The 15345-nt window shown below is 36.9% G+C and overlaps 1 protein-coding gene and 1 long non-coding RNA gene across 2 annotated transcripts; both read left to right on the forward strand.

Moving 5' to 3' along the window:
• Positions 1 to 1128: 1128 nt before the first annotated feature.
• Positions 1129 to 10624, forward strand: LOC123880655. Its single transcript, XM_045928892.1, has 8 exons — positions 1129 to 1263; positions 2511 to 2616; positions 3143 to 3313; positions 5975 to 6272; positions 7081 to 7281; positions 7965 to 8130; positions 8525 to 8646; positions 9591 to 10624. Exons 1-8 carry the CDS (start codon positions 1246 to 1248, stop codon positions 9712 to 9714), a joined length of 1206 nt encoding a protein of 401 aa, XP_045784848.1. The 5' UTR covers positions 1129 to 1245; the 3' UTR covers positions 9715 to 10624.
• Positions 10625 to 11030: 406 nt separating this feature from the next.
• On the forward strand, positions 11031 to 12341 carry LOC123880678. Its single transcript, XR_006799312.1, has 2 exons — positions 11031 to 11292; positions 11451 to 12341. It is a non-coding gene; the product is annotated as an uncharacterized LOC123880678 (long non-coding RNA).
• Positions 12342 to 15345: the final 3004 nt, after the last annotated feature.

Genomic DNA, 15345 nt, shown 5'->3' on the forward strand with positions numbered 1-15345 from the left:
AAAATCAACCGGAACCGTGTAGACGTAAGCAGCTGGTGTCAAGTTTTACACAACTACGGCAAAGCCAAAAGTTAGGGTTTCATATAAGCAGTCTATAGTTATGTAGGTTTGTATTTATGTGTGTTCCACCGTAGCGTTTAAACTACTCAGCCGATTTTAATGAATGAGGTGTCAATCGATTCGTTATTATGGTCCGGGTACATAAGCTACACTTTATATGAAAAAAATGACTTGACAGATGTTACACCCTAAACAGTAGGAGTTTCTAAAAATGTTTTTTGCTATTATATCAAGTGGGATATCAAATGAAAGCTTATTTTAATAAATAAATATGTTTTTAATCCTCGTAAAAAGATTTTAAACCTTTTAGACTATTTTAAAATCTTGAAATCTCACGTTTTGAATAAATTAACTATATCACACTAATATTATAAAGGCGAAAGTTTGTATGTGTGTGTGTGTGTGTGTGTGTGTGTGTGTGTGTGTGTGTGTGTGTGTATGTTTGTTACTCTTTCACGCAATAACTACTGAATGGATTTGGCTGAAATTCGGAATGGAGATAGATAATATCCTGGATTAGCACATAGGCTACTTTTTATCCCGGATAATCAAAGAGTTCCTACGGGATTTTAAAAAACTGAAATCCACGCGGGCGAAGCCGCGGGCATCTTCTAGTTAATTATAAATTTCACAAAAAAAATGCAAATATTTTAAAACACTATACTAGATTACGATGTTTATTTTGACTACCAGTATCAGAGGAAATAGTGGTAGCGCACCCCGACTACTTGGATGAAATAAGTTGAATCTAGGTACTAGATCTTTTAGGTTACTTTGTAAGCTGTTGTTAATATATCAATAAGCAATTCACCAGTGCATGCCAGTGTAAGAGTTTTATAATATTATAGAGTTTGAAGCAATTTGATAGTTTACACGAAGCATAACATTATTATAAACACAATTTAATGATTATATAGTTAGGCTTCATGAAATCCTATTTGGTTTATGCATCCAAGGTGACTTCTGTTGGTGGTTCGTTCCGATCGTGTTTTTGACATTAGTTAAACATTGGACAGACCACAGACTACAGAGACAATGTTAGACAGGGTAGTGGGTTGGTAGCATTGTCTCGTCATTACTTCTATCCATATAATCCTACTCTATGCTTCTATCTATCATTTCACATTGACACATTCACTTGGATTTGTTCATCGAAGAAACACTTACAAGTTACTACTTTGAGAAATGGCGGCAAACACACCTGTGAGTTATTACAACTTTTTTGTGCCTAAAAAGAATTGTTTATTGATTGTATTACGTAAATATTATGATAGCTACTTAGCTGCTTATCAATCTAATGAGGTAGAATTTTCTGTTATGCTTAAAATCCGATGATTATCAAAATATTAGCAGATAAATAATTGTTTAAATAAGTAGGTAGGTGTAATACCTACAGCAGCTTATCGATGAAGTTTTATTTATCCAAAATTATCAATTAATAAGTACCTACTTAATTAGTTTCTTTAAAAACGTGCTTTAGTTAGCTAGTGAAAATAAAAACGTACAGGTAGGTAGGTATTCGACAGTTTTTATGGGTAAGAATTAAGGGTAATCTAATATTGCCTTCACAAAACTACTTATTCTATTCAAATGAGGAAGCCTGGCCACTATTATCGAAAGCACTTTGTAAAGTGATCAAATAATATGTAATAAATAGGTACCACCACTAGACATGTTAAATTAATTAATTAAAATAGTTTTAACGTGTTTTATTAACGATTTAAACAATGTTTTGCTTGCCTATTATATCATATAATTAAATATATATATATATATATATATATATAACTAGCAACAAAAGTTTAACTAGATTTATATTTTACAGTAGGTGGGTACCTACGTAAAACGCTACCGTTCTAAGCGCGTCGTAATTTGCAGGCAGAGGCTATTTCTTTACGCACTGCATGCGATCCAATACGAGAAAATTTAGATTCTTATACCTATAATAGTACCTACTAGATCTAGAAAACTGAGATCGAATCCGGACATCGCGCGATTATACAAGTTTACATTTGATTGGTTAAAAAAACCCAAAAAAAAATATAAAAAATAAGTGGGTACCTATATTAAAATCTCGATTTAAGTATAGGTACATCTTTCACATGCTTAGCAAAAACGATGTTTGCCGAGGTGAATCGAAATACATATAAGTAGATATATAAAAGGTATAGTTCACTGACTGACTGACTGATCTATCAATGCACTGTGCTAACTGGATGGATCAGGATAAAATTTGGCATGCAGATAGGTAGCTATTATCACGTAGACATCCGTAAGGAAAGGATTTTTGGAAATTCTACCCCTAAGGAGGTAAAATAGGGGTTTGAAATTTATGTACGCTGACGATGTCGCGGGCATTAAGCTAACTAGTTAAAAAAAATTGAGACGCTAACTAGTTAAAAAAAAATTGAGACGCATAATAGGTACAACTAAATGTGTGTTTTTTTTAGTGGTGGATACAAATGGAAAATGTTGCAGTGCTGTTGGAAAGACAGCCAACATTTATCATTTCTCAGGCGGTGTTCCTAGCAGCTGGGATCATAACACTTCGGCACGGTATGTAAATGTATATGTAACTAACTACTTACCTACCTACCCTACCTACCTTTTTATTTTCTATCTTTGGAGATTTATGTAGTCTTTCACCTGATAATGCACTGCGACCAAATATTCTGGCGTTAAATGGATACTCAAGACTTTTTAAGGTGTTTAACGTAATAAAAAAATAGCTTCAACCAACTTTCATTTCTCATGTTGTAATGTAGGTACCGAGCATTGGCTTCATCATTGAGTTTTAGGTTCTAACATGAATTAATTCAGTAATCTAACTTCAATAATGGGATAAATGGGGATGGTTGTGTTTTAATTAAGTACCTACTTAGGTATAGTAAAAAATCCTTTCGAAAAGCCGGGCGAATTTATGTTCGCGCGAATTCAACATCATATTATTATTTTTTACTTTGTAAAGGCTTTGGAAGTCGGTTTTTATAAAATAATTTTTATGTAGGTAATCGGTAATAATTAATCAACCAACCCGTTATATGTACCTATACACATATTCATGCCCGTATTATTTTTGCAGCATTCCAAAAAGGTGGCCGCTGGCCGTACTTCTGGCTGGGAACAGTACTGCACGGTCTGTACGCATATAACTTCTGGCACTTTGTATTGCCAGAATACGACAATTTCTGGCACTCGCAAACGCCGATAATGTTTTTGGGCGGACGACTACCCCTGCACATTATATGTCTATGTAAGTTATGTTTTTATATTCGTTGTTTCCGTATATAGTATAATGAAAGCGAATGTGAATTAATTTCAATTTACGGTAGGTAGGTATTTTTTAAAATAGGTAGGTACTTATTTAGTTACGTAGATTTTTTTTTGTAATTTTTAGGGTTCCGTTCCTCAAAAGAAAAAACGGAACCCTAATGGGATCTCTTTGTTGACTGTCTGTCTTTCTGTGCGTCTGTCCGTCTGTCGTGTGTGTCAAGAAAACCTATAGGGTATTTCCCGTTGACCTAGAATCATGAAATTTGGCAGGTAGGTAGGTCTTATAGCACAAGAAAGCAAAAAATCCGAAAACCATGAATTTGTGGTTACATCACCAAAAAAATAATTTTAAATATGTAAATTTTCAAAGTAAGATACCTAACTATAATATGTATATCATATAAAAGGGCTTTACCTGTACATTCTAAGATAGATTTATATTTATTTTTATGCATAAGTAATTGTTTTTGATTTATCGTGCAAAATGACGGAAAAAATAAACAAATAATGGAACCCTCGGTGCGCGAATCTGACTCGCACTTGGCTGGTATTTTATTACTAAATGTAACCATTTTTTTACAGTCAATCACCTACTGAAACGTCGTCCCTTAAAATCTGTTTACATAATTAACAAAAATATAAATAAAAACTAAGTATCAATAATAGAATAAAGGTAAATCTAATACAACTATCAATAAACGCATAGGTAAATCCTTATACTCATGCCACATTAACGGGAAACACCGTTGATTATCGCGTTAATGGACGTTAATCGTAGGTGTAGCCACGTTTATGGCGATAATTTGCATTCACATTGCCGTTTGGGTGCCGTCGATAACTCGGGTGATGGTATTTTTTGACAAATTATTGCGTCAATGCGTTTACGTTTTGGTCATTGTACACCGTGAGCACAGAATAAATAATATAATAAGTACTAGTAATATAATAAGAACCGCACGTGTTTGTTTAGGGTACCCTTTTATGAATTTTATTTTATTATAGGTATGGTAAGTATATGGATATCATTTTCTAATTTTTGTGTTTTTTCTCTTTCTTCGGTAATGATTAAATATATTCATATAGGTACATAGTAAAATATTTGAATAGCTCATCGTATACAGTGTTGCAGCGTTGACGTCACGTATCTTAAAATCACGACATTTTAACGCCAATAATTAATGGCCATTTAACGTGTGGCCACTCAATTTAACGCTTTAATTATTATTATCAGCGGAAATTATGGCGATGTTGTGCATTTAGTTACGTTAACCTTAATGTGGCCCTACCATTAATCTAAGCAATCAAAACAGTCATGTCTATTAGCCTGTAGCCTTGGAACTACCTAAGACTGTTTCAGTATTCGGCGAACATGTACAATTTTCACATAATATCGCCCACGATTTATTATTTGCACACCAAGACCTGGTGGAATGTGTAAGGTAACTCAATTAAATGTAAGAGCTACTTGTACCCACACTCATTGAATAAATCATTATTTATTTAAAACAAAGGGTTTTGTTTCTTATAAATAATTTCTACTTGCCATAATATTGTGTTTGAAATGTATCTGTACTAGTTACCTAGGTAGGTACACACCACCACTAAAACTATTGTGACAGTCATCGAATATAAAATATTTCTCACAAAAACTGTATATTCTCACATTGCTTTTTTAAATATCTTTGATAAGTATTTACGGGCATGTTCCACAGAGAAAATTTCGTTGGTACGATTGAGGATTCTGTCGTGACATCTATAGTTTGTTGGTTGTAATTAACCCCCGACCCAAGAAGAGAGGTGTTATAAGTTTGACGCGTGTACCTGTGTATCTGTCTGTGGCATCGTAGCTCTTAAACGAATGACGCAATTTTAATTTAGTTTTTTTTTTTGTTTGAAAAATGGCTTGATCGAGAGTGTTCTTAGCTATAATCCAAGAAAATCGGTTCAGCCGTTTGAAAGTTAATCAACTCTTTACTAGTCTTCTTATAGAGGTTTCTGTGTCTGTCGGAGGTTTTTTAAATTTTAAGTTATTGAAGTGTAGTCTACGTCGCGGCGCATCATTTAGCATTCTGAAATAATTTCTTCACACTAAGTACGTGTGTGATTGTATGGTGTACACCGATCTCTGTGCGTCATTTTTAACAAGGAAAGCGAATTTGCAATAGGATATCTTAAGTAGTTACACTATACAATATACTACGTACTTAATAAATGTTGTTGTACATTCCAAATTTAATAATGATGAAATAATAATTATAATTAGTAACAATATTCACAAATACTAATAAATACTTAAATATGAAAAAAAAAAAAATGAAAATGTCAGCCAAATCACTGTAACGAGGCAGGGTGCCCAGAACCCTGGCTGCGTTACCTCGTTGAAATGGCCAGACTAATATGCTGAACAAGGTAAGGTGACAAGGTGAAAGGTAAGGTAAGGTAACAAGGTAAGGTTGTGTCCTTATCCCTTATTCTCATTATTTCCACAGCGAACTTCAGTAGATATTATTTCTTTTTTTACAGCGAATACAAAATCGTTGATCACTAAATCGATATATGACCCACTGCGCTGGTTTAACTTCAGAGCCAGAGTTAATCTGATACCATAGTATATGTACATTATCCCTTGTTCCCATTTCAGATCCCGCGTTTATTTACCAGGCCGCTTTCGCAGTCAGCAGGTTAGATTTGCCGGCATACGCTGAACCGTTCGCGGTGGGTCTACTAACCGTGCTCATCGACATACCATATGACATCGTAGCCGTCAAGTTCGTGCATTGGACCTGGCATGACACCGATCCTAATATCTTTGACCGACACTACTGGGTGCCGTGGAACTCGTATTACTTCCATGCATCTTTCACTGCAAGTTTTGTCTACTTTTTCAACGCGAGTAGAACATGGTTTAAGCCTCGTTTTCCTCAGAGGCAATCTCCTTTGTAAGTATTCGTTGTTTTACTGTCTTTTAACAGTGTATGCTTCTCTTTAGCACGTTTCTTTCAATTTTTTTCTTTTTAACCCCCGACCCAAAAAGAGGGGTGTTATAAGTTTGACGTGTGTATTTGTGTATCTGTCTGTGGCATCGTAGCTCCTAAACGAATGAACCGATTTTAGTTTTTTTTTGTTTGAAAGGTGGCTTAATCGAGAGTAGGTATTCTTAGCTATAATCGAAGAAAATCGGTTCAGCCGTTTCAAAGTTATCAGCTCTTTTCTAGTTTTCTTAGAGGTTTTTGTGTCGGGGGTTTTTAAATTTTGAGTTATTATAATAAGAAGGTACTTAGTACATACAGAGCGGCAAACAAATTTTTTATAGTGCAGGCGCCAACAGGATTTGAGCAGGCATGTAATCAACCTATAGGCCTGTGAAGGGCTCAGGGCCATATTAGGCCTTAGAAATTCAGATGTTTCATTTCATGTTTTCTATGTTCTATGTAAAATTGTTCTGCCGGAATAAATATTTTCAGATATCTCCAGAGTCCAGATACAAAACACTTGGAGAGCTGGTTTTTAACCAACTTAAAGGTTGAATTAAAAAAACACAAGGATCTTCTATGTCAAGACTTAGATATACATATTTACGAAAATTCAGCTCATCAGTTCTGTCCTTTGGAGATTTTTTTCACACGGAAAACAAGCTCATTCTATTCTGCTAAACTAGAAGCAAAATAAGCTTGTCTCTTGTATCATGGAGTTCGGCAAAGTAACCCTGCTGTCCAAGATTTAATTTCAAACAATTTTTATTTTTAGGGTACCTGTGGAGTGGATGTCTTTGATGATTGCGACGGTGTTCGGCATGCCGGGTGGCGTTATGCTCTTCGTTCCAATTTATCATATTTTACACGACGCGCTCGAGATTCACGCTGAAGTAACGTTTTTCCTGCTGTTTTCAATTTTCGCTGCTTTCACCATGTACGGTATTCTCTCGGAACGTGATGAATGTACTAAAAAGTGAGTAAAATGTTACTTACCTAGAATTTGGTGCCTTTGCACAGGGCGAGATACCTACTTATATAGTTCAAGGCCAAAGGTGTTAAAATAGGGTATTGAAATGTATGAAGACGAATTCGCGGGTATAAGCTAGTAATATCAAAATGCGAGTACCTATAACAATTTGTAAATTAAAATTATTTAGTTTAGTTTTTATGGGCATCTATGGGCACTCCGAGCACTATGAACATTAGCATATTGGTTGTGCGACCTAGAAGTTTTTATCCTAAATAGCCCAACGCACTTAAGAAGTTTTCATGTCAATAACCCGATGTTATCCCAGTGGGTCGAAAACCCGTCAAACCATTGGTCCTGCGCCTGATTTCTCTGAAATTTGGTCAAGAGGAAAATATTTTTTGCCTAGGTATTGGTGTTATCTAATTCGCATTATAGGAATATGTTCTGCCTGTTCTCGATTCAGAAGCGGTTTTTCTATCCAAGTTAAAGGGGTTGAGGGACGCACAATAGACGGAACATTTTAAGTGCGGAAACTTACCTACAAAGAAGAAAGAGTTCACTGAAACAAGCTTGTATGATCCAGTTTCACAACAATTCTCGTAAAATTCTGCCCGATATACCTTCAGCATAAGTCTCGAATTGGCTTTAGCAACGTACCTAAGGTTTTAACTGTGTTTATTCCACAGGCTTACAACCCTCGACTACGTACTGATTATACAGCTGGCAGTTCATTATTTAATCTACTGGATATTTGTGGTGTTTTTCGACCCGGCAAAGGAAATCTCGGTGGGTCTACACGAACCCGTTGGACCATGCAATGAAACAATCCCTCTCATAACGCCCTTCGGAAAGGTGAATTTTTAAACATTAACTACAGTTATAGGCGTCAGAGGGACGTGTGGCCTAGTTGTGACAGCCTAGGTATATCAATAATTGCGAATGTTAAGTAACGTTGACTCAAATCGGTAACTAGATGGGTGACCGCCTTTGGAGATCCAGCCTGATACATTTATATGGTTTATATAAATATATATATTATATATAGTTATATAGTATAATATTTTTGAGATTCACATAAAAGGGTAAAAATAAATAGAAATGTCAACATACATTGATTCTACTTGAAACGGTTTTTCAAGTAGGATTTTTCTATACTTACCTATAATACCTAGAAAGAAATTCCACCCGAGAGAAGAGGGGAACGAGAAGTATCTATTAATCTGATTCATATCAATTTTGTTTGCAGACACTCTACAAAAGGAAATATTTCTGCCCTCATGACTATGACGAAGGATATTTCGACTTTCATTGCGCCAATAAACCATTTAATGATGACATTTGGTATACGATTTGCGGTACTCCGTTCCAGTAAGTATTGTTTCAAGTACCTTTTTAGGGTTCCGTATAACTAAATCTGCACTGCCCGTCCGTCTGTATCTCGAAATACCTAGTTAGAGAGTTAAACTTTTCACATAATGTGTATTTCTATTGCCGCTAATAACAACAAATGCCTAATTGCAAAATTGCCGCCAAAAATAAAAAATAGGTATTTTTTGTACGATGGTACGGGACCTTTCCTGTGCAAATCCGACTCGCACTTGACCGATTTTTTATATACATATCTTTACATTGTCTTCTTGAAGAAAATAAGTGATTAAAGTTTATAATTGAAAAAGTTCTATAGCATTTAAGATTGCTCCACACTACTGCCATTGTTTATCAACTTTCATAAACATGTCCCCTGGCGTGGCAATGTGTATTTGTTGCTAAATTAATCCTTACTATAATATTATAAATGCGAAAGTGTGTCTGTCTGTCTGTCTGCTACGTTTTCACAGCCCAACCACTGAACCGATTTTAATGAAATTTGGTACAGCCTTGGGATACATCCCGGGGAAGGACATAGGCTACTTTTTATCTCGGAAAATCAAAGAGTTCCTACGGGATTAAAAAAAACCGAAGTCCACGCGGGCGAAGCCGCGGGCATCCCCTAGTGTGAACTAAAGTTGACTATCATTAGGTGACTTCATGCAATTATTGATTCAACTTTTTGTATTTTAACCCCCGACCCAAAAAGAGAGGCGTTATAAGTTTGACGTGTGTATCTGTCTGTGGCATCGCAGCGCCTAAACGAATGAACCGGTTTTTTATTTAGTTTTTTTTTTGTTTGAAAGGTGGCTTGATCGAGTGTTCTTAGCTATAAGCCAAGAAAATCGGTACAGCCGTTTGAAAGTTATCAGCTCTTTTCTAGTTACTGTAACCTTCACTTGTCGGGGGTGTTATAAATTTTTAATTTACACTTGTTGTTCCAGTAACCGGGCGGAGTACATTGCGGTGTTAACAAGCATTCTCATCGTAGCAGCGGGAGTTTTTCGCGGCATCTATTTTGCGATCCCAATTCCAAAGCCAGTTGCTCGAAAATTGAAATATAAATAGTGTTATTTTTAAGTTCATGCCTATATTATTTCTGATCGTTATGTTTTATAGGTATACATTGCGGTGCTAACGAGCATTCTCATCGTAGCAACGAGAGTTTTCCGCGGCATCTATTTTGCGATCCCATTCCAAATTCAGTTGCTCGAAAATTGAAATTTTAATAGTGTTACTTTATTTTTAAGTTTATGCCTCTATTATTTCTGACCGTTATGTTATATAGGTATACATTGCGGTACTAACAAGCATTCTCATCGTAGCAACGGGAGTTTTCCACGGCATCTATTTTGCGATCCCAATTCCAAAACCAGTTGCTCGAAAATTGAAATTTTAATAGTGTTACTTTATTTTTAAGTTTATGCCTATATTATTTCTGATCGTTATGTTATCTGAGTATATAGATATACATTGCGGTGCTAACAAGCATTCTCATCGTGGCAGCGGGAGTTTTCCGCGGCATCTATTTTGCGATCCCATTCCAAATTCAGTTGCTCGAAAATTAAAATTTTAATAGTGTTACTTTATTTTTAAGTTTATGCCTTTGTGATCGTTATGTTATATAGGTATACGCCATTGCGGTGCTAACGAGCATTCTCATCGTAGCAGCGGGAGTTTTCCATGGCATCTATTTTGCGATCCCAATTCCAAAACCAGTTGTTCGAAAATTGAAATTTTAATAGTGTTACTTTATTTTTAAGTTTATGCCTCTATTATTTCGGATCATGATGTTATATAGGTATACATTGCGGTGCTAACAAGCATTCTCATCGTAGCCACAGAGGAGAAAAACGGAACAGAGTCAAAGCTTCTAAGAAGCTGTCAAGATTTATACCTATTTTGGTAGGGTTGGCACAGGAGAATACAATTTAATAAACAATAGTTATTTGTTCAACAAGATGGCAAAGTGTGTTTTTGTTGTGATTGCCTAGTTTAAATATAGAATGATAGATCTAAATATCGATTTTGAACGAAATCGGTAAATTAACAAAGAATTTCAAAATGGCGTCGACTTTTTAAATTTTGGTAACAGTTTCCTTTTTTGTGATCCTAGGGATCCTCAGATATCGATTTTGAACGAAAATGGTCAATTAACGAAGAATTTCAAAATGGCGTCGACTTTTTCAAGTTTTGGTAACAGTTACCTGTTTTGTGATCCTAGAGATCCTCAGATATGGATTTTGAACAAAATCTATGACAGTTCAAGAAAATAGATTTTAAACACTATTTAAATTATTATCATTAACATTAAATTAAATGAAAACACGACGCGCGACGTGTACTGCAGCCCCTGAGCTTGAGTACAGACCGAGCCGGTATAAACCGATTTTTCTCCGTACGCGACGTAGCGCCTGTGCTCACGCACACACGCGCCTCAAGCTTGTAGTAGTGTACCTATCGTAGCGCGCTTGTATGAAGCTTTGCCTCTGTTCGCTACTCATGTGTCGTAGCAGCGGGAGTTTTCCGCGGCATCTATTTTGCGATCCCAATTCCAAAACCAGTTGCTCGAAAATTGAAATTTTAATAGTGTTACTTTATTTTAAAGTTTGTGCCTATATTATTTCTGATCGTTATGTTATATATGTATACATTGCGGTGCTAACGAGCATTCTCATCGTAGCAACGGGAGTTTTCCGCGGCATCTATTTTGCGATCCCAATTCCAAAATCAGTTGCTCGAAAATTAAAATTTTAATAGTGTTACTTTATGCCTATATTATTTCTGATCGTTATGTTATATAGGTATACATTGCGGTGCTAACGAGCATTCTCATCGTGGCAGCGGGAGTTTTCCGCGGCATCTATTTTGCGATCCCATTCCAAATTCAGTTGCTCGAAAATTAAAATTTTAATAGTGTTACTTTATTTTTAAGTTTATGCCTTTGTGATCGTTATGTTATATAGGTATACGCCATTGCGGTGCTAACGAGCATTCTCATCGTAGCAGCTGGAGTTTTCCGCGGCATCTATTTTGCGATCCCAATTCCAAAACCAGTTGCTCGAAAATTGAAATTTTAATAGTATTACTTTATTTTTAAGTTTATGCCTATATTATTTCTGATCGTTATTGTATCTGAATATATAGGTATACATTGCGGTGCTAACAAACATTTTCTTCGTAGCAGCTGGAGTTTTCCGCGGCATCTATTTTGCGATCCCAATTCCAAAACCAGTTGCTCGAAAATTGAAATTTTAATAGTGTTACTTTATTTTTAAGTTTATGCCTATATTATTTCTGATCATTATTGTATCTGAACAATAGGTATACATTGCGGTGCTAACAAACATTTTCATCGTAGCAGCTGGAGTTTTCCGCGGCATCTATTTTGCGATCCCAATTCCAAAACCAGTTGCTCGAAAATTGAAATTTTAATAGTGTTACTTTATTTTTAAGTTTATGCCTATATTATTTCTGATCATTATTGTATCTGAATAATAGGTATACATTTCGGTGCTAACAAACATTTTCATCGTAGCAGCTGGAGTTTTCCGCGGCATCTATTTTGCGAACCCAATTCCAAAACCAGTTGCTCGAAAAATGAAATTTAAATAGTGTGTGTTCCTTTATTTTTAAGTTTATGCCTATATCATATCTGATCGTTGTTATCTGAATATATAGGTATATCATTCTTTTATACGTGTTTTTGTTATCCTACTCCTCCCAAACGGCTGGATAGATTTGGATGAAATGTGTGTGTTTCAATGGGTTCCTGGATGGTACCCGGTAGGTGGCGCTGCTGTCGTTAGGTCACCAAAGATTTGCTGAACTGTTGAAAAAAAGGCATTTCCAACCAGAGCTAGAGATGCCTTTGACGATTCAAAAGTATGTACTTGTAAAAGTTTAATTGAATAAAAAAAATTGAATTTTGAACATTAGTTACTGCCCGCCTAATAAAATGTGCTAATTCTAGAACTATTCATAGTGAATTAATATTTTAGGCACCAAGCTGCGACTTCATGATTAGACTCCATGTACCAGCTTCTATTCCCTGATGATGCAGAGTATAGCACTCCTGAACTATAGGGATTCAGAAATTGGTGAAATATAATTTTAGATAGCGAGCGATACCATTGAACTTCAGCTCCCAACTCCTCAATCCTGATCCTGCAAGATACTGACAAACTAAGCCGTAAGTATTTTGCATTTTTTGGTAAATTGATAGGTAACTAGTTAGTTACTTCAATTTACCAAAAATTCCAAAATCACTACTCGATCACTACTAATCAGTCGTTGCTTGGTACCTATATGATTAAACTCGCAAATCCCCCAACTCATCAGTCCTGATGATGCAGGGTTCAACACTCTTTAACCATAGGGATTTATCATCTGTTCCTGGTGATCCTAAATCCTAAATCCCTATGGTTAAATATATTTAAAATATCGTATATAGACTACGTCATTTAACTCCGAGTTCTAGCTCCTCAATTCTGGCGCTGCAAGGTGCAACTCTTCCGTGGGGATCAACGAAATTAATTATTAACTTTAATGTGGTTAACTTGAATCTGGATGGTAGATTCTTTTTAGAGGGTAAGTATCAGATAAGAAAAGATTTGGCGAATATTTACAAAGGTAGTGAAACAGGGCTAGGTACTGGAAGGTATATGAAAGTCCTGTTTCTGAACTTGGGAGACTTAAAAATTGGCATATCCTTAGTAGGTATAAATCGAAATAATGAAAACCTGTACAGGCTTTTTTTGATCACCCCTTAAGGGTGGAATAGGGAATGAGTGTTTGGAAAAAAATATTGTCATTATTAACTTGAAATATGGAAAGTAGGTAGGTTTCTTTTAGGGCATATTCTTAAGGTTCCACACCATTTGGAATAAAGTAACTCTTAAGGTGCCCACGCACTATAACTGAACTGCGCGGCAAGTCGCTTCATGCCGCTCACGGTACCTATCGCACTACAACTGCAGTACGCGGCAGCTCGCGTCACTTCTATACCCGTTCGCGTAGGTATGAGCAACAACGTCGCAAGATGAGCGACAGTGCAGAGGATTTTATTATTACTTCATTGTTGCCGACATCCTAGGGCTTGGTAATTTTGAGGATATATTTCTAAGAGCATTTAAGGAACACGTCATGTGCCAAAAATTAAAATTTCGTTATTTATTTTGAGGTCTATCATGCCTACACACTAATTACCAAACCTAAAGCACGTGTATCGCATCCGAGCGCCGTACGCATACTGCAGCGGCGCGCCGCTTGCTATGATGCACTAGCGTAGCTGAACTGCGGCTTCGCGGCAGCGCGCTGCACAAATTCTCTCCAGCGGCGACGCGCGGCAACGGACGCTGAAGCGCAGTGCAGCGCCGCTCTAGTGCGATATGCTCCATACAAAACGATAAAAAGAATATTTTGCCACTCTGTGCCGCGTAGTGCAGTCACGTGCAGTGCTGCTGCAGTTCAGTTGTAGTGCGTACGCACCCTTATGGTGGAATAAGTGAAGCTTTTACAGTGGGAAAATTTCTTAATCTTTTGGAAAATTAGAAATTTTACGACGATGTGGTAAAGACGTCGAGGTCGGGGGTTGGTTCCCAGGCACTTCTTCTTCCAGCCCTTATCTCATGCTACGTGGGGTCGGCATAACATGTCTTCCTCTTCTACTCTCTTCTGTCATCCATCAACTTATCATCTACCCCTTTTATACGCATATCCTCTTTCATGCAATCCACCATGCACCTTTTCTTTAGTCGTCCTCTTCTCTTTTCTCCATCCACATGCATATTATTAACATTCTTCTAGTAATATGACTCTCTTTCCTCCGCATTACATGCCCATACCATTACTCTCATTTTTTCTACCATTGGTGCTACTTTTAAACTTCCCCTTATGTATTCATTCCTTATCATATCCATTCTTGTCACCCCACACATCCATCTCAACATTCGCATTTTGGTCGCATGTACCTACTCGTCTTTCATCCTTCCCTTTTACCGCCCAACATTCTGAGCCATACAATGTGACAGGTCTAACGACAGTTTTATAAATTTTCCCCTTAAGTTTAAGGGGCATTTTCGGGTCGCATATAACACCTGAGACCTTTCGCCATTTCATCCATCCCGCATTCATTATATTGTTCACGTCTCAATCAATACTTCCGTCACTTTGGAAGAGCGAACCGAGGTACCGGAAATTGGAGCAGACAGGTAGAGTTACGCCATCCAGAGATATCAGAGAAACTGGAGGGGCCACCGAAGTCACAGAACAGATGTTCTGTCTTCGTTCGGCTGAACCTCAGGCCAACACTCTCCAATTTCTCTTGCCATCTACGCAGTCTGCTCTGGACGTCGGCCGCATCTTCTCCGACAAGCACAATGTCGTCGGCAAACAGCATGCACCAGGGTGTTGGTTCCCAGGCACGCACCTCAAAATTTTCGGATCGGATGAAAATATCGCGAAACAACCTGCATGCCTGACAGTTCTCTATGGTGTATTCATACGTGTAAAGTCTGCCAATCCGCACTGGCGTGGCAAAATATGGCCTACGCCTTCATTCTTATTTTAAAAGGAAACTTTTACTCGGTGCTGGCCCGCAATGGGTTGATCATCATCATGTCAGGGGACAGTAATCCCTCGTCTGCGCAGGCCATAATGAAGATTTTCTATCCACAGATTTCATTGTTAGGGTAGATT

Source organism: Maniola jurtina, chromosome Z, assembly GCF_905333055.1.
Source record: "Maniola jurtina chromosome Z, ilManJurt1.1, whole genome shotgun sequence".
Classification (NCBI taxonomy): domain Eukaryota; kingdom Metazoa; phylum Arthropoda; class Insecta; order Lepidoptera; family Nymphalidae; genus Maniola; species Maniola jurtina.